The sequence below is a fragment of the Oncorhynchus nerka genome, linkage group LG27, assembly GCF_034236695.1.
Source record: "Oncorhynchus nerka isolate Pitt River linkage group LG27, Oner_Uvic_2.0, whole genome shotgun sequence".
NCBI classification, from domain to species: domain Eukaryota; kingdom Metazoa; phylum Chordata; class Actinopteri; order Salmoniformes; family Salmonidae; genus Oncorhynchus; species Oncorhynchus nerka.
Genome location: NC_088422.1, coordinates 36136728 through 36155916, shown reverse-complemented (window position 1 = coordinate 36155916; position 19189 = coordinate 36136728). Strand labels below are relative to the sequence as shown.

The 19189-nt window shown below is 43.2% G+C and overlaps 1 protein-coding gene across 2 annotated transcripts; it reads left to right on the top strand.

The window, feature by feature from the left end:
* The first annotated feature begins 548 nt into the window (after positions 1-548).
* Positions 549-18397, top strand: slc14a2 (solute carrier family 14 member 2). Of its 2 annotated transcripts, XM_029645756.2 has the most exons (10): positions 553-655; positions 2277-2348; positions 10595-10772; positions 11311-11500; positions 11597-11725; positions 12254-12446; positions 13068-13215; positions 13337-13471; positions 13602-13651; positions 15047-18397. In XM_029645756.2, the coding sequence occupies exons 1-10, from the start codon at positions 632-634 to the stop codon at positions 15410-15412; spliced, it is 1485 nt and encodes a 494-aa protein (XP_029501616.2). In that variant the 5' UTR covers positions 553-631; the 3' UTR covers positions 15413-18397. The 2 variants fall into 2 exon arrangements, with proteins under 2 accessions (XP_029501617.2, XP_029501616.2); XM_029645757.2 differs by lacking the exon at positions 2277-2348 and having other exon boundaries at positions 549-655.
* The last annotated feature ends 792 nt before the right edge of the window (positions 18398-19189 follow it).

The window sequence follows — 19189 nt, the reverse complement described above, 5'->3', positions numbered from 1 at the left end:
TCCTTCAATAGAACAAAGTGGAAAGAGTCACTCTACCATTTGGAATAGTGTAGTGTAAAATGCACTGCTGAAATACCTGGGTTCTGTATAACAATATTCCACTCATTATCTGAATATCATTGATACACCGATAGTTGATGAATTTCAAGGAGAAGGGTGATAGTGATCAGTTGGCAAGTCACATAAAATAGGTGGATCTTAATCAATGTTGCATGCAAAGGTTAATGAAATTGTAAGAGTGACACATTTTTCTACATGCTCACAATCTGCCATTGGATTTAAAAAAATGAATTGTGCACTTCAAGTTTTATTGAAACACTGTATGGAAAATGATAAAACTCTCTCTATAGGGTAAATCTCTCACAGGTCAAAAGTCATGATGCTAACAGTTGTGTGGCTGGCTATTGGAAATGACCTGCTGATAGAACACCCATAGGTCAAGGTCATCTCTCTTACACACACACATTCCATATCAAAGTGAAGTTGCGCATGGTTGAACGTTATCGCTCTTGTTCATGGAGAAGGAGAGTAGGAATGTTGTGTGAGGTATAAAAACAGTGGTGGGAGACCTGCTACAGCACAGCTTCACAGCAGCTGCCACACACAGCACCCTGCCCTACTGGAAACATATATGCCTGGACTACATCGCACAAAGGTAGGACACACACTGCACTACTCATCCTTCTCGTCTTCCTTTCTGTCTAAATGGAGGCAACATTTTCTGTCGTGCAGAAGGGCACAGATCTGTGTAAAAAAAAAAAAGGGAAAGTTGGACATGCCAATACTTCATCCTACGTAGATAGTATTATATAAGGATAATGTTAAATAGTAACGTTATAAAGAAATAAACCATGGCCACTCTTTAAGGTGAGGTACTGATGACAGAACAGAACAAAATGTTGGTTATAATATAAATCTCACTGCAAATGAGAAGACTGTGTGACTTTCATTCACGCTTCTGAGCCTTTGTTTACATCATTTATTTCAAGTAGAATATTAATATGATAAAAGAAATGGAAAGCTTCAGAGCAAATGCACTGAAGCATGCATGTGTTGGTCCTTAGAACTTCCTCAGAATGCATTCGAAGAGCAGTGTGAATGCAACTTTTTATTGGTTGCCCACGTTGTCGAGGGACACCTGTGTTTGACTCAATGTGTGCATTCAAGAAGAAGTTGCATTCTTCACACTGCTCTTCACACTGCTCTTCACACTGCTCTTCACACTGCTCTTCACACTGTTCTTCGAATGCAGTAGAGTTGCACCTCTTTCTTTCGTTTAGTTCACTGAGATTTATTCTTCTAAAGGGCACACTGTAAAAAGTGTTTTCAGCCAACTTTTTAAAAATCAAGGCAACCACCTACAATACAATTTCTAGTTCACTTAACTTTGGGGGACAGAAAAGTTCTGCCAACATGCCTTCAGAAGTTGTCTCAACAGTTGAGTAAACTGGAAATTATATTGCAGCTGGTTAACTTGATCTTTTCAAAACGTTTTATTTCAAGTCCTCCCAATTTAACGATGTAAGAATATCCTCAGCTAAACTATTTTAACTCCATGAACTCAAAACCAGGTCCAGCGACTGTCCCCTTAGTCATTACGCCAAGAGATACGAAGTTGGATTACCTATAAAATAGCTGTTTGCTCAATTATGGAAATATTTATGTTTTTGACAGATGGCTGTTAAAAATAATTGGTTGAAAGCAGACAGTGTGTTCTTACAAATGTGCTCTGACTAACCACACACCAGATAAACAGGTAAAACAAACTCACTAATGGTTTGAACAAATCCACTTCACTTTTTGATATATCTGGGTTAATGCATCATATTTCAGCCTCTAAAATAAATGTTTAAGTTGTAAACTGGTTCCTGACATGTAAATTGATTAAAAAAATAAAGTTAAATACATCATGCAGAAAAGCACAAATGGTAATATATTAATGAGGCACGTATTTAAGCCAACACAGTATTTTACGTTGCTGATCTCAGCAAACTGAACTCTCTTGTGTGATCAACTCAGCTATTTGTGTTGTTATGGCAAACTTTCAGTTCATTTTCACTATTTCAGTTCACTCAACATTGTTTTATTCATTAGGTTTGTGGAGTATTCCACACCAGCTCAACAACTTCCCATTTTGAAGTACAGACAACTTAGATATTTAAGCTGAATTGACTTTTTACATGTTGAATTTGTTTTACAGTGCAGCACCTACACCAATTAGTGGTGTACACTAGTATTATATAACAATATTTTTTAACATGACTTATCTTCTGTAGGATATTCCCAAGAATATCTCCAGTTTCTATAGTGCCTTAACGCAAGAACTTGCATCCGCATTCCAGTCAAAGGTAAGCCAGGCCATAGACGGGTCTTTGTGTGTCATAATCATGATGATAACATCAATCGAGAGTTCAAGTTCCACTGTGTCCACCTCACTAAGGACCTATCATGGTCCAACCACACCAACACACGAAGAGTGTACGACAACACCTCTTCCCCCTCTGGAGGCTGAACAGATTTGGCCTGGGCCCTCAGATCCTCAAAAAGTTCTACAGCTGCACCATTGAGAGCATCTTGACTGGCTGCATCACCGTGTGGTATGAAAACTGCTCAGCATCCGACTGCAAGGCGATAGAGAGGGTAGTGCGTACGGCCCAGTACATCACTGGGGCCGAACTCCTACCTGTATACCAGGCGGAGTAAGGCCCTAAAAAATGTCAAAGACTCCAACCACCCAAGTCATAGACTCTCTCTGCTATCGCACAGCAAGTGGTCATGGAGTGCCAAGTCTGTGACCAAAAAGCACCTGAACAGCTTCTACCCCCAAGCCATAAGTGTGCTGAATGGTTAATCAGATGGCTACGCGGACAATTTTCTTTATCTTAACTGTATTACACTGACTCCCTTGCACTGGCTCTATGCACACACACTAGACTATATGCACACACTCACACATACTACACTTTACCTATGCTACTACTCTGTTCATTATATCCTGATTGCCTAGTCACTTTACCCCAACCCACATGCAATGTTCCCTATAAGCTGTATGTGTGTGAGGGTTCGCAGTAGCCTGAGACTGACGAGCAGCTCCCAAGGACTGCCATGCAGAGCGTAGAGAATTATCAGCCTACTGAGAGAAGCACAGGATTGATCTTCTTCTTTTTTCCTGTTAGTTAACACTATCAACATTTCCCTTTACTGTGGCAATTGTGAGAGAATCAAGGCAATATTAGCCACTTTCAATACATGCAAGATATTTATTTGTAGGTAGAACCCAGGACTCTATTGGACTCTATTTCTCATGACTCTGTTGCACACGAGACCGTATCCTACACAGACCATGCGGCACAGCCAATCAGAGCTGCAGTAGGCCAATATAGACCACTGACATACAATGCATTCGGAAGGTGTTCATACCCTATATAAGTTCCCACAGTTGACAGTGCATGTCAGAGCAAAAACCAAGCCGAGGTCAAAGGAATTGTCCATAGAGATCCGAGACAGGATTGTGGAAGGGTACCAAAACATTTCTGCAGCGTTGAAGGTCCCCAAGAATACAGTGGCTTCCATCATTCTTAAATGAATGAAGTTTGGAATGTCCAAACTCTGACGGCAAACTGAGAAATCGGGAGAGAAGGGCCTTGGTCAGGGAGGTGACAGAGCTCCAGAATTCCTCTGTGGAGATGGGATAACTTTCCAGAAGGACAACCATCTCTGCAGCACTCCACCAATAAGACCTTTATGGTAGACTGGCCAGACGGAGCCACTCCTCAGTAAAAGTCACATGAAAGCCTGCTTGGAGGTTGCCAAAAGCCCCCTAAAGGATTCTGAGCAACACGATTCTCTGGTCTGATAAAACCAAGATTGAACTCTTTGGCCTGAATGCCAAGTATCACATCTGGAGGAAACCTGGCATCATCCCTATGGTGAAGCATGGTGGTGGCAGCATCATGCTGTGGGGATGATTTTCAGTGGCAGGGACTGGGAGACTAGTCGGGATTGAGGGAAAGATGAACGGGGCAAAGTACAGAGAGATCCTTGATGAAAACCTGCTCCAGAGCGCTCAGGACCTGAGTAGGGTGAAGGTTTCCCTTCCAACAGGACAACAACCCTAAGCACATAATCGAACATGTCTGGAAAAACCTGAAAGTAGCTGTGCTGTGACGCTCCCCATCAAACATGACAGAGCTTGAGAGGATCTGCAGATAAGAGTGGGAGAAACTCCCCAAATACAGGTGTGCCCAGTTTGTAGCAACATGACTTGAGTCTGTAATCGCTGCCAAAGGTGCTTCAACAAAGTACTGAGTATACGTTCTGAAAACTTATGTAAATGTGATATTTCCGTTTTTTATTGTTAATACATTTGCAAAAATGTCTAAAAACCTGTTATTGCTTTGACATTATGGGGTATTGTGTGTCAGTTGAAGTCGGACGTTTACGTACAATTAAAATCAAATCAAATCAAACAAGACATTTGTGGAGTGGTTGAAAACGAGTTTAAATGACTCCAATCTAAGTGTAAATCAAATCAAATCAAAATTTGATTTACACTTAGGTTGGAGTCATTTAAACTCGTTTTTTAACCACTCCACAAATTTCTTGTTAACAAACTATAGTTTTGTCAAGTCGGTTAGGACATCTACTTTGTGCATGTAGTAATATTTCCAACAATTGTTTATAGACAGATTATTTCACCTATAATTCACTGTATCACAATTCCTGTGGTTCAGAAGTTTACATACTCTAAGTTGACTGTGCCCTTGAACAGCTTGGAAAATTCCAGAAAAAGATGTCATGGCTTTAGAAGCTTCTGCTAATTGACATCATTTGAGTCAATTGGAGGTGTACCTGTGGATGTATTTCACGGCCTACCTTTGATTGACATCATGGGAAAATCAAAAGAAATCAGCCAAGACCTCAGAAAAAATGACCTCCACAAGTCTGGTTCATCCTTGGGAGCAATTTCCAAATGCCTGAAGGTACTGCGTTCATCTGTACAAACAATAGTAAGCAAGTATAAATACCATGGGACCACGCAGCCGTCATACCACTCAGGAAGGAGAAGCGTTCTGTCTCCTAGAGATGAACGTACTTTTGTGCAAAAAGTGCAAATCAATCCCAGAACAACAGAAAAGGACCTTGTGAAGATGCTGGAGGAAACAGGTACAAAAGTATCTATATCCACAGTTAAACGAGTCCTATATTTACATTTACATTTAAGTCATTTAGCAGACGCTCTTATCCAGAGCGACTTACAAATTGGTGCGTTCACCTTAAGACATCCAGTGGAACAGCCACTTTACAATAGTGCATCTAAATCTTTTAAGGGGGTGAGAAGGATTACTTTATCCTATCCTAGGTATTCCTGAAAGAGGTGGGGTTTCAGGTGTCTCCGGAAGGTGGTGATTGACTCCGCTGTCCTGGCGTCGTGAGGGAGTTTGTTCCACCATTGGGGGGCCAGAGCAGCGAACAGTTTTGACTGGGCTGCGTGGGAACTGTACTTCCTCAGTGGTAGGGAGGCGAGCAGGCCAGAGGTGGATGAACGCAGTGCCCTTGTTTGGGTGTAGGGCCTGATCAGAGCCTGGAGGTACTGAGGTGCCGTTCCCCTCACAGCTCCGTAGGCAAGCACCATGGTCTTGTAGCGGATGCGAGCTTCAACTGGAAGCCAGTGGAGAGAGCGGAGGAGCGGGGTGACGTGAGAGAACTTGGGAAGGTTGAACACCAGACGGGCTGCGGCGTTCTGGATGAGTTGTAGGGGTTTAATGGCACAGGCAGGGAGCCCAGCCAACAGCGAGTTGCAGTAATCCAGACGGGAGATGACAAGTGCCTGGATTAGGACCTGCGCTGCTTCCTGTGTGAGGCAGGGTCGTACTCTGCGGATGTTGTAGAGCATGAACCTACAAGAACGGGCCACCGCCTTGATGTTAGTTGAGAACGACAGGGTGTTGTCCAGGATCACGCCAAGGTTCTTAGCGCTCTGGGAGGAGGACACAATGGAGTTGTCAACCGTGATGGCGAGATCATGGAACGGGCAGTCCTTCCCCGGGAGGAAGAGCAGCTCCGTCTTGCCGAGGTTCAGCTTGAGGTGGTGATCCGTCATCCACACTGATATGTCTGCCAGACATGCAGAGATGCGATTCGCCACCTGGTCATCAGAAGGGGGAAAGGAGAAGATTAATTGTGTGTCGTCTGCATAGCAATGATAGGAGAGACCATGTGAGGTTATGACAGAGCCAAGTGACTTGGTGTATAGCGAGAATAGGAGAGGGCCTAGAACAGAGCCCTGGGGGACGCCAGTGGTGAGAGCGCGTGGTGAGGAGACAGATTCTCGCCACGCCACCTGGTAGGAGCGACCTGTCAGGTAGGACGCAATCCAAGCGTGGGCCGCGCCGGAGATGCCCAACTCGGAGAGGGTGGAGAGGAGGATCTGATGGTTCACAGTATCGAAGGCAGCCGATAGGTCTAGAAGGATGAGAGCAGAGGAGAGAGAGTTAGCTTTAGCAGTGCGGAGGGCCTCCGTGATACAGAGAAGAGCAGTCTCAGTTGAATGACAAGTCTTGAAACCTGACTGATTTGGATCAAGAAGGTCATTCTGAGAGAGATAGCGGGAGAGCTGGCCAAGGACGGCACGTTCAAGAGTTTTGGAGAGAAAAGAAAGAAGGGATACTGGTCTGTAGTTGTTGACATCGGAGGGATCGAGTGTAGGTTTTTCAGAAGGGGTGCAACTCTCGCTCTCTTGAAGACAGAAGGGACGTAGCCAGCGGTCAGGGATGAGTTGATGAGCGAGGTGAGGTAAGGGAGAAGGTCTCCGGAAATGGTCTGGAGAAGAGAGGAGGGAATAGGGTCAAGCGGGCAGGTTGTTGGGCGGCCGGCCGTCACAAGACGCGAGATTTCATCTGGAGAGAGAGGGGAGAAAGAGGTCAGAGCACAGGGTAGGGCAGTGTGAGCAGAACCAGCGGTGTCGTTTGACTTAGCAAACGAGGATCGGATGTCGTCGACCTTCTTTTCAAAATGGTTGACGAAGTCATCTGCAGAGAGGGGGGGGGGAGGGGGAGGAGGATTCAGGAGGGAGGAGAAGGTGGCAAAGAGCTTCCTAGGGTTAGAGGCAGATGCTTGGACTTTAGAGTGGTAGAAAGTGGCTTTAGCAGCAGAGACAGAAGAGGAAAATGTAGAGAGGAGGGAGTGAAAGGATGCCAGGTCTGCAGGGAGGCGAGTTTTCCTCCATTTCCGCTCGGCTGCCCGGAGCCCGAAGAAGCCACTGCTCCAAAACCATCATAAAAAAGACAGACTACGGTTTGCAACTGCTCATGGGGACAAAGATTTTACTTCTTGGAGAACTGTCCTCTGGTCTGATGAAACAAAAATATAACTGTTTGGCCATAATGACCATCGTTATGTATGGAGGAAAAAGGGGGAGGCTTGCAAGCCGAAGAACACCATCCCAACCGTGAAGCACGGGGGTGGCAGCATCATCTTGTGGGGGTGCTTTGCTGCACGACGGACTGGTGTACTTCACAAAATAGATAGCATCATGAGGCGGGAAAATTATGTGGATATATTGAGGCAGCATCTCAAGACATCAGTCAGGAAGTTAAAGCTTGGTCGCAAAAGGATCTTCCAAATGGACAATGACCCCAAGCATACTTCCAAAGTTGTGGCAAAATGGCTTAAGGACAACAAAGTCAAGGTATTGGAGTGGCCATCACAAAGCCCTGACCTCAATCCTATAGAAAATTTGTGGGCAGAACTGAAAAAGCGTGCACGAGCAAGGAGGCCTACAAACCTGATTCTGTTGCACCAGCTCTGTCAGGAGGAATGGGCCAAAATTCACCCAACTTATTGTGGGAAGCTTGTGGAAGGCTACCCAAAATATTTGACCCAAGTTCATTAGTACTTGGTAGCATTGCCTTTAAATAGTTTGAGTGTATGTAAACTTCTGATCCACTGGGAATATGATGAAAGAAATAAAAGCTGAAGTAAATCAGGGAATTTTTGCTAGAATTAAATGTCAGGAATTGTAAAAACTGAGTTTAAATGTTTTTGGCTCAGGTGTATGTAAACATCCGACTTCAACTGTAGATAGATGAGGAACAAAAACAATTTAATCCATTTTAGAATAAGGCTGTAACGTAACAAAATGTATAAAAAGTAAAGGGGTCTGAATACTTTCCGAATGCTCTGTATATGACCATTGCCATGTATGGATGATCTGTGCCATTTAATTCAATCTGGACTGTGTTAACAGCTGTGGTCCTGAGTAGATGTGCTTGTTTTGGGATCAAAGCAAGAGCTGAATGCAGCCACTTATGCACATTTTGTTCATATCCTTTGCTAGTTAGTGAGTTATTAGCCCATTTATAGATCATTTGTAGTCAGCAATAGGGGAGTGATTGCTTCCTACAAGAGTATAGCATGTGTACCTTTCTAGACATCTTTTTTAAAAAGCAAGTCTGGTAAAGAGCTTTTTTTGTCTTAAAGGGGCAGTGTTGTATTTTGAGACAGGCTTGAATAAGCTAAGTAGCCAATAGGCAGAGGGTAGCATAATTTGTCTGATTCTCTGTAACAATGGTATGGGAAGAATAATACTTTTTTTGCATCAAACAACACAATAACATTTTCAGTCACCTCCTTGTCTGAGTGACAAGATGATAAGCAGGTTAATATCAAGCCCTGCATGTGTTTTTTCAAATGTCTCATTTAATGTAGCCATACATTTAACACCACACATTGGCTGCTACTGTAGGCTGAATGATAGAACAGCTATTTTCATGTTTCTCCATTTGTTTTCATGGTAGGCCCCTTTGGTAGGCCTACATTATGATAAAATAGAAATTTGCTCATTGTGGAAAATAAATGAGAGAGAACATGTACAGCCAGTTTGCGCTGTTCTGTGAAGGGAGTAGTACACAGCGTTGTACGAGATCTTCAGTTTCCTGGCAATTTCTCGCATGGAATAGCCTTCATTTCTCAGAAGAAGAATAGACTAACGAGTTTCAGAAGAAAGTTCTTTGTTTTTGGCCATTTTGAGCCTGTAATCGAACCCACAAATGCTGATGCTCCAGATACTCAACTAGTCTAAAGAAGGACAGTTTTATTGCTTCTTTAAATCAGCACAACAGTTTTCAGCTGTGCTAACATAATTGCAAAAGGGTTTTCTAATGATCAATTATCCTTATAAAATGATAAACTTGGATTAGCTAACACAACGTGCCATTGGAACACAGGAGTGATGGTTGCTGATAATGAGCCTATGTAGATATTCCATTAAAAATCATCCGTTTCCACCTGCAATAGTCATTTACAACACTGATCTGATCAATTTGATGTTATTTTAATGGACAAAAAAATGTGCTTTTCTTTCATAACAAGGACATTCCTAAGGGACCTCAAACTATTGAACGGTAGTGTACATACTGTATTACCTGTATTACCTCAAGTACTTGGTATCCCGGCACATTGACTCAGTACTGGTACTTTTTGTATACTGCCTCCTTATTGTTTTACTATTTCCTTTTTTTATTCAGCAAATATTTGTCTTCCTTTTATCTCTGCACTGTTGAGAGTGGGCTCATGAGTACGCATATCACTGTTTTATTTTTCCATTATTTCACTAGGCAAGTCAGTTTTCAGTGACGGCCTAGGAACAGTGGGTTAACTGCCTTGTTCAGGGGCAGAACGACAGACTTTGTACCTTATCAGCTCGGTATTCGATCTTGCAACCTTTGCGGTTACTAGGTCAACCTTTGCGGTTACTAGGTCAACCTTTGCGGTTACTAGGTCAATGCCCTAACCACTAGGCTATGCTGCCGACCTGTAAAGTCTGTCAAGTCTGTAAAGTGTTGTTATTAGGTGCAAATACAATTTGATTTGATTCGATTTGATTCACTTTGTGTGTGGTTTTTTAAGACATCACCAGGCTGCCCAGAGGGTTGTTTTTAGGAGATTATGCACAAAGCACTAACTAAAACAAAATAATAGTAGCTATACCTACTAAAATGTTGATGAAGGAAAGAATGACAGAACATGATAAAATAACAGGGTACACCATTATCAATAGAAATAACTGTACATACACTGAACAAAAATGTAAACGCAACTTGTAAAGTGTTGGTCCCATGCTTCAAGAGCTGAAATAAAAGATCTCAGAAATGTTCGGTACGCACAAGAAGCTTATTTATCAAAAATGTTGTGCACAAATTTGTTTACATTTGTAGGGGAAAACTCATTCTGATTGGCTGAGCCTGGCTCCCCAGTGGGTGGGCCTGGCTCCCGAGTGGCTGAGCTTGGCTCCCCAGTGGATGGGCATATGCCCTCCCAGGCCCACCCATGGCTGCAACCCCTACCCAGTCATGTGGAATTCATAGATTTGGACCTAATGAATTGATTTCAATTGACTGATTTCCTTTTATGAATCTTTGAAATTGTTGCATGTTGCGTTTATATGTTTTGTTCAGTATAATATTTGTACAATTTAACAATGTTGAACGTTTTCTATGTTGTGTCGAAGTAGTTGACACATGTATAGACTTGGCTCTTTGTCTGGGTCCAGCTTTACAGCAAGTATAACTCTCTGTTCTTCTCCTCCACGCAGAAAGAGCAGCAGCCACTGATGGCCAACCCAGATCCAGAGATGTCAGGGGGCTGGGAGCAGAAGGCGGCTCAGGGGGAGTCTGCAGTCCACACCTGCCAACAGAAGGCCAAGGCCCGGCTGCTACTGTTACTGTCCTACATCTCAGGAGACATGGAGGTGTTTGCAGAGTGGATGAAAAGTAACTATGGATTATATTTTAACATAGCACTTCTCCAAATAGGCTAAGTTTATCTTATATACAGTCAGTCAAAAACATTGACAAATCATTGAATAAAAACTTCATTTTTTAAATCACTTAATATATACCTTGAGGTAGTGAATTCAACAGAATGCTTCTCCAGCAAAAAAAATACATCACTCTATGTCCAATGGCAATGTCCATGAGCAGAGAAAACACGTCCAGACCGTCCCAAGCCCAGGATCGTCCCAAAAAGGACTGTGACAACACCGAAAAAGAAAGACATTCATAATCTTTAGACAATGCAGCAAAGTATACAATCCAGCTCTGTTGAAATCTCTCTACAAATTGACAGCCTGTATAGGACCTGTGTTGGGCACTGTATGTACATGTATGTGTGTGATAATACAGAAACCTGCATACAATGACCAGATTACCTATAGCTTTGTGTGCAAAGAAACATATATCATATTGTTTCTATGAACATGACTCTCTCTTTCTCCCTCACCCGCTGCCCATCTCCATTCTCCCCCTCCAGAACAGTTCTTCCTACTCCAGCTGCTAGACTGGGTTCTCCGTGGTGCTGCCCAGGTCATGTTTGTCAACAATCCTCTGAGTGGCCTAGTGATCTTTGCTGGGCTGATCCTGCAGAACCGCTGGTGGGCTCTCAACGGCTTCGTGGGCACACTCTTCGCCACCATCTCTGCCCTCATACTGCAACAGAGCAGGTGTGTGTGTGTGTGTGTCTGAGCGTGCGTGTGTGCACGTGAGTGAACACGTGCGTATGAAATCTCTGACTGTGTGTGTGTCTGTCTCTCTTTTAGGGGTGCGATTGCAGCGGGGCTGTATGGTTACAATGGGATCTTGGTGGGGCTGCTGATGGCCGTGTTCTCTAACGCTGGAGACTGGTACTGGTGGCTCCTACTGCCCAACATCGTCATGTCTATGACCTGGTGAGTTAGCTTGTGTCACCAGATACCCATCAGATGAGCTGATAACCACCGTCTCATGGGGTTTTGCACGTGAATCAAACATGTGAATAATGTAATCTTTTCAGTACCAGGAAAAGATGGCTATCTGGCCCATTAAGATCGGAATCACATCATGACGTCAAACTGACCCACTTTTTTGCCTCTATTATTTCTAGCTTTATTCATGTCTGCCTCTATCACATAATCGGGTCAAAAGGACATTCCTGACTTTCTTTCTACCTTGTCTAACCCACTTTCACTAATGTCAGTTATTATGGTCCTGTCTTACTGGCACATATCGAGCCAGTATCTGCAGTGCAGTAATAGACTTGTGACAATCACCATTTCTCAGAACGGACAGGGAAATAACTTTCCCCCACATGGTAAAAAACAGATTTGACGATGCCTGACTAGATTTGACCTCGACTGTGACTTGTGACTACTGGAGAGATTAGAGGTTATTATGTATCATTGTGGTTGAGCAGCATACATGAACCTCCTCTCCTCCAGCCCTATAGTGTCCAGTGCGTTGGCGTCCATTAACAGTCGTTGGGACCTGCCAGTGTTCACTCTTCCCTTCAACATCCTGGTATGTCTCCACATGGTGGCTACTGGCCACTACAACCACCACTTCCCCCAAGTCCTCATCCAGCCGCGCACAGAACTAGCCAACATCACCTGGGCTGAGGTCAACGTAGCTAAGGTAATAAACAAAGCAGGGTGTTGTGTGTGAATAAACAAAGCATGTGTGTGTTTCTGCGTGTTGTGTGGTTCAGGTGTATTCTAGAAACTACCAGGCTGAGTCATTCAGTAGCTCTAGGAATCCCATCTATCTGGAATGGCCACATGCAAGAAATAGTTCACATACATACTGAGATTTTTATTTGATTTCATTAGGCAAGTCAGTTAAGATCAGATTCTTCTTTTCAATGACGGCCTAGGAACAGTGGGTTAACTGCCTTGTTCAGAACAACAGATTTGTACCTTCTCAGCTCAGGGATTTGAACTTGCAACCTCTCGGTTGCTAGTCCAACGCTCTAACCACTAGGCTACGCTGCTGATGTAGGTGAGAGGTTTTGTCCGACTCTGAGAACTTTTCAAAATGACAAGAAATATGGATACATTCTTGTGCGTGCGTTGAGGGTTTCAACCATCATACTATTTTTGTCCAATTCTGATTTATATGTGAGTCAGAAGGTGTGTTTGTGTCACTCAGATCATCTGTGGTATGGTGCCTGTGGGTTTTGATGACATGATTGCCCCTGACCACACACGCATGCACACACACGCGCGAGTCTGATCACCTCTCTGTCTCTCTCCTCAGCTGTTCACAGCAGTGCCAGTAGGTATAGGCCAGGTTTATGGGTGTGATAACCCCTGGACAGGAGGAATCTTCATGGTCGCTCTCTTCATTTCCTCTCCCATCACCTGTGCTCACGCTACCATTGGATCCGCAGTCGGCATGATCTCAGGTAGACACACACACGTACATAACCACCAGACTACACACAACACGAGTGTTCCAGATTAGGTATTTGAAGTGGACAGTATCGTACAGCTGAGTGAATTCCAGTGTGGGCTCTTTTCCTGAAGGTCTGGCCCTGGCAGCTCCATTTGAGGCGATCTACTTTGGTCTGTGGGGGTATAACTGTGTTCTAGCTTGCATCGCTATTGGAGGGATGTTCTACGCTCTCACCTGGCAGGTACACCTGCTGGCAATCACCTGTGGTGAGTTCACACTGTAATGCCAACTGGGGACCTCTTGTCTCTGTGTCACATGACTGGTTAAAGGCCTTAATGGTTTGGATGGGTGGTACTGTAGCAATATGACTGAATTTGACTGCCTTTTCTTCACCAGCTTTCTTCTGTGCATATCTGGGCTCAGCCATCGCTAATGTCATGTCCACAGTAAGTACAATGTTATGAGAATATGACAGTCATGCTGTTATGTATACAGTAGCCTAATTTCATTCACACAATGTGGGGCACATAAACACATTTTGAAAACAGACTAAGACCGCATTCAACTAACTATATAAGGCTAAGAGCAAACAAGAAAATGCTCATTCAGAGGTGGCGCTCTTAGTGGCCAGGGATTGTAATGCAGGAAAACTTAAATCCGTTTTACCTCATTTCTACCAGCATGTAACATGTGCAACCAGATGGAAAAAAAACTCTACACCACCTTTACTTCGACACAGAGACTCATACAAAGCTCTCCCTCGCCCTCCATTTGACAAATCTGACCATAATCCTAAATGACTACCAACCTGTGGCACTCACATCTGTAGCAATGAAATGCTTTGAAAGGCTGGTCATGGCTCACATCAACACCATCATCCCACTCCAATTCACATACCACCCAATAGATCCACAGATGACGCAATCTCTATTGCACTCCACACTGCCCTTTCCCACCTGGACAAATGGAACACCTACGTGAAAATGCTGTTCATTGACTACAGCTCAGCATTCAACACCATAGTGCCCTCCAAACTCATTACTAAGCTAAGGACCCTGGGACTAAACACCTCCGTCTGCAACTGGATCCTGGACTTCCTGACGGGCCGCCCCCATATGGTAAAGGTAGGCAACAATACATCTGCCACGCTAATCCTCAACACGGGGGCCCCTCAGGGGTGCGTGCTTAGTCTCCTCCTATACTCCCTGTTCACCCACAACTGTGTAGCCAAGCAAAGCTCCAACACTATCAGTAAGGTTGCCGACGACACAACGGTGGTAGGCCTGATCATCAACTACGATGAGACAGCCTATAGGGAGGAGGTCAGAGACCTGACAGTGTGGTGCCAGGACAACAAACTCTCCCTCAACATGATCAAGACAAAGGAGATGATTTTGGACTACAGGAAAAGGAAGGCCATTCACATCAACAGGGCTGTAGTGGAGCAGGTCGAGAGCTTCAAGTTCTTTGGTGTCCACATAACCAACAAACTGACATGGTCCAACACACTAAGACAGGTGTGAAGAGGGCACGACAATGTCTATTCCCCCTCAGGAGACAGAAAATATTTGGCATGGGTCCTCAAATCTTCAAAAAGTTCTACAGCTGCTCCATCGAGAGCATCCTGACTGGTTGAATAGCCGTCTGGTATGGCAACTGCTCGATATCCGACTGTAAGGCACTACAGAGGGTCGTACTTTTGGCCCAATACATTTTCTTAACTCTTGTAAGTAAGCGTTTCACGGCAAGGTCTACACCAGTTGTATTCAGCGCATGTGACAAATAAAAATTGAAATCTCTGAAATCTGACTCTCTCTCGCTCCCTCTCTCTCTTTGTTCAGTTTGGCCTGCCAGCCTGCACCTGGCCCTTCTGTCTCTCCGCCCTCACCTTCCTTCTGTTTACCACGGAAACCAACACCATATTCAAGCTGCCGCTGGCTAACGTGGCCTACCCAGAGAGGAACCTGCGCTTCTTCTGGAAGCTCCGAAAGAAGGAGAAGCTGGAGAGAGAGGAGAAGGAAATAGATGAGGAAAAGTGGAGGGCAAAGGAGCAGGAGCTGCTAGGTAACGATAAAGAGGTGCTGAGGATGGAGAGAATGGATGGCAAAGAGAAGGAAGGCAAGGAGATTAATAAAATGATGATTCAGGAGGAAGAGATGATGGAGGTGGCCTTGGGTGAAGTGAGCAGCATGGCAGAAAATGTCTGAGCTCATCAACAGACTCCAGATGTTTTACTATGTACTATGATGAAAGACAGATGGGTGTGTGTGTTGGTAGATGGTGTCTGAAGTGTTCGTTTTAACGTTATACATACTGTATGTAACTTATCTTATTGTTTATTACTTCTGAAAAATGCCCAAAGCTCAGGTAACTAGCCCTCAGGTAACTAGCCCTCAGGTAACTAGCCCTCAGGTAACTAGCACTCAGGTAACTAGCACTCAGGTAACTAGCACTCAGGTAACTAGCACTCAGGTAACTAGCACTCAGGTAACTAGCACTCAGGTAGGGCTACAGTAGGTCATTCCGGTGTATGGTATTATATCTAACTTTTCTATACAGTGGATATTACCACAGTTATGTACTTTCATACTTACTTGGTTTGAGTTCGAATAAAAGTCTATTTTTCTAACAAAAGCTCAGGGTAGTTGCTCTTTGAAAATGCCACCATCATATGTATCTTCGAGTAGTCACGGGACACACACACATACCAATCCTCATACACACAGTGACACACACCACCCTCAGACACACACTACCCATATAGTGGTATGCACTGTAAGAATGTATGAAGCCCATTGGCACACATACAATGGGCTTGACCTCACAGACACTTATAATGGTATCAGGTAGCACATTCTCAACATGCCATTACATAATGCATAATTACTGTAGTTAATGTACTCAAAGATTATTATTGAATGGTCAATTGGATAAGAGCTAGGGTGCAGCAGGGAAGTTGCAGTTCACCAGTTCAAACACTATTAATTTAATAATAGGCCCCTTTTTTCTCAATTTCGGCCTGAATGACGTTCCCAAAGTAAACTGCCTGTTGTTGCTCAGGCCCTGAAGCCAGGATATGCATATAATTGGTACCATTGGAAAGAAAACACTTTGCAATTTGAAGAAATTCTGAAGAAAAACCAACCAGAATTGTCTTTTTTGAGAGCCCATGCTCTTACAATGGAAAGTTATAGGGGCATCTGAATTCTAACTCCCAGGGTGTAATTCCTATGGCTTTCACAGGGTGTCAGCAGTCTATGTTCAAGGTTTCAGGCTTGTAACTTCCAAAACAAATAAGAAATATAAGTTTTAGTACAGGGACACAGTCTTGGAAATTTGTGTATGCACGCATACGATGAATACAGAATGCACCTGCTAAGATCGGTTTCCTATTGAACATACTTCTTTCTGTAAGACATATTATAGTTTGTTTACATTTTAGAGTATCTGAGGAGTAAATAGAAACGTATTTTGACTTGTTGAAACAAAGTTTAGGGGTAGATTTTCAGATTCCTTTCTCTGCATGTTGAACGAGTGGATTACTCAAATCGATGGCGGCAACTAAACTGACTTTTTGGGATATAAAGAAGGATTTTATCTAACAAAACGACACTACATGTTATAGCTGGGACCCTTTGGATGACAAGATCTTTCAGAGGAAGATTTTCAAAAAGTAAGTGAATATTTCATCGCTATTCTGAATTTATTAAACCTGTGCCGGTGGTAAAATATTTTGATGTGGGGCGCCGTCCTCAAACAATCGCATGGCATGCTTTTGCTGTAATGGCTACTGTAAATCGGACAGTGCAGTTATATTAACAAAAATGTAAGCTTTCAACAAATATAAGACACTTGTATGTACCTAAATGTTTAATATCCATAATACATTTTTATGATTATTTATTTGAATTGCCCACCCTCCAGTTTCACTGGAAGTTGTCCCGCTAGCTGGACGCCTAGCCCTAAGAAGTTGGGTACATAACATGTAGGGTTAAGGTAGCCTAGCAGTTAAGAGCGTTGAGCCAGTAACCAAAAGGCCACTGGTTTGAATTAAGGGCCTGCAAGGTGGAAAAATCTTCCTTTCTGCTCGAGCCAGAAGTCAATTAAGGCAGTCCCCTGCAGCTCTCTGATTGAAAGGGGTTGGGTTGAGACACATTTCGGTTGAATGCATTCAGTTGTGTATGAAAATGTCATGTTTTAAAATTTGGTGACCCAACACTGGTGTAAAATTCCTGACCTGTAAGCATTCTTCCAGTGCTATCAAGGGTGGCTGATCATCTGACTGATCATCTCAATCAGGGCAACTCCATATATCAAATGCAATTTGGATTCAGAACTAACCATTCTACCGAAACAGCCAATTGCCATTTTTTGGAGTGTATTAAATCTAAACTGGATATAAGTGGTGAAGTCGGCGATGTCTTTTTGGATGGCATTTGATACTGTGAATCACGAGGTCCTGTTATCCAAACTATCCTCCCTTCATGTGTCCACGGAAGCCATTAGTTGGATGTATTCCTATCTGAATATTAGAAGGGTTTGTCTGGGGGACACTCAGTCAGACTCTATTTACTATAACATTGGGGTCCCACAAGGGTCAATATTAGGCCCCCTTCTGTTTACTATCTATATAAACAATTTCCCACTTGCTTGACCACATACACTCAAAAAACAAACAAGTAAACAAGTTAACTGAAGCTATGATACAGGTTTATAAATGGATGACTGATTCTTGCCTGCATTTAAATATTGACAAGACTGTTTGTATGTACTTCTTTAAGAAAACCATTCATTCTTCCCAAAGAGCTGTTCTAGTCATTAGGGAGAATCTGAAAGTTGTGTCTATCTTCTGGTATCTCGGCGTCATTTTGGACTCCATGTCACGTTCTGACCTTGGTTCTTTTGTTATGTCTTTGTTTTAGTATGGTCAGGGCGTGAGTTGGGTGGGTTGTCTATGTTTGTTTTTCTATGAGTTGGTATTTCTGTGTTTGGCCTGGTATGGTTTTCAATCAGAGGCAGCTGTTAATCGTTGTCCTTGATTGAGAACCATACTTAGGCAGCCTGTTTTCACCCTTGATTTGTGGGTGATGATATTTTCTGTTTAGTGTGGTTTGCACCTGACGGAGCTGTTTCGGTTGTGCTTTTTGTTTGATAGTGTTCAGTTTAAATAAATAACATGAACAAGTACCACGCTGCTCTTTGGTCCTCACCTTCTTCCACCGACAGCCGTTACACTCCAAACTTGACATTTAAGAAACGAGTAAAGAAGGCGGTTAACAGGTTCAAGTTCGGATTATCCAGCTTGAGGTTTATAAGACCTTATCTTCCCCTGGAGGCCGCCAAACTATATATGCATGCTAGATCTCATATCTGAGATATTGCCTCGCATGCTGGTCACAAGCAAGAGCTACTATTCTGAAACCAATTGAATAAAACTCTACAAACACTTACGATTTCTGATAATAAATCAAACCATACCACCATTGTCACATCTTTCACAAACATCATTTATTCAATCTTGACAGCTTTAAGCAGTATGTAGATGCACGTCTTTTCTTTCAGATCCTGAATGGCCTTGCCCCTCCACCTCTACAATATTTGGACATATCATGCTGTTGAATTTATTATGGATTTATTATGGATAAATGAAGAAACAATATCCCCATTTTAAATAGAATTGTGTCTAGGTAAACTTATACTCTGTATGTTTAAATAGACAATATGAGTTCATAAGAAGAAATTGTGTGACAGGAGAAAGGAGTAATAAAACCATTCCAACTGGGCAGGAACAAATGGGTTGTGGACTGTGTAAACACATAAGGTCGTTAGCCTATGGTTGACCCAACCTGAAACTTAGCTCTGGGGTTTTTAGATTAGGCAGTGAGTGCATTCCTAGTGTTTCTGTTAATTAAACCTGTCAGTTCAGTGGTGATCGATAATGTTGAGGGGTCAAAAGTTATCTGGGAGTGTGTTAGAATGAACTT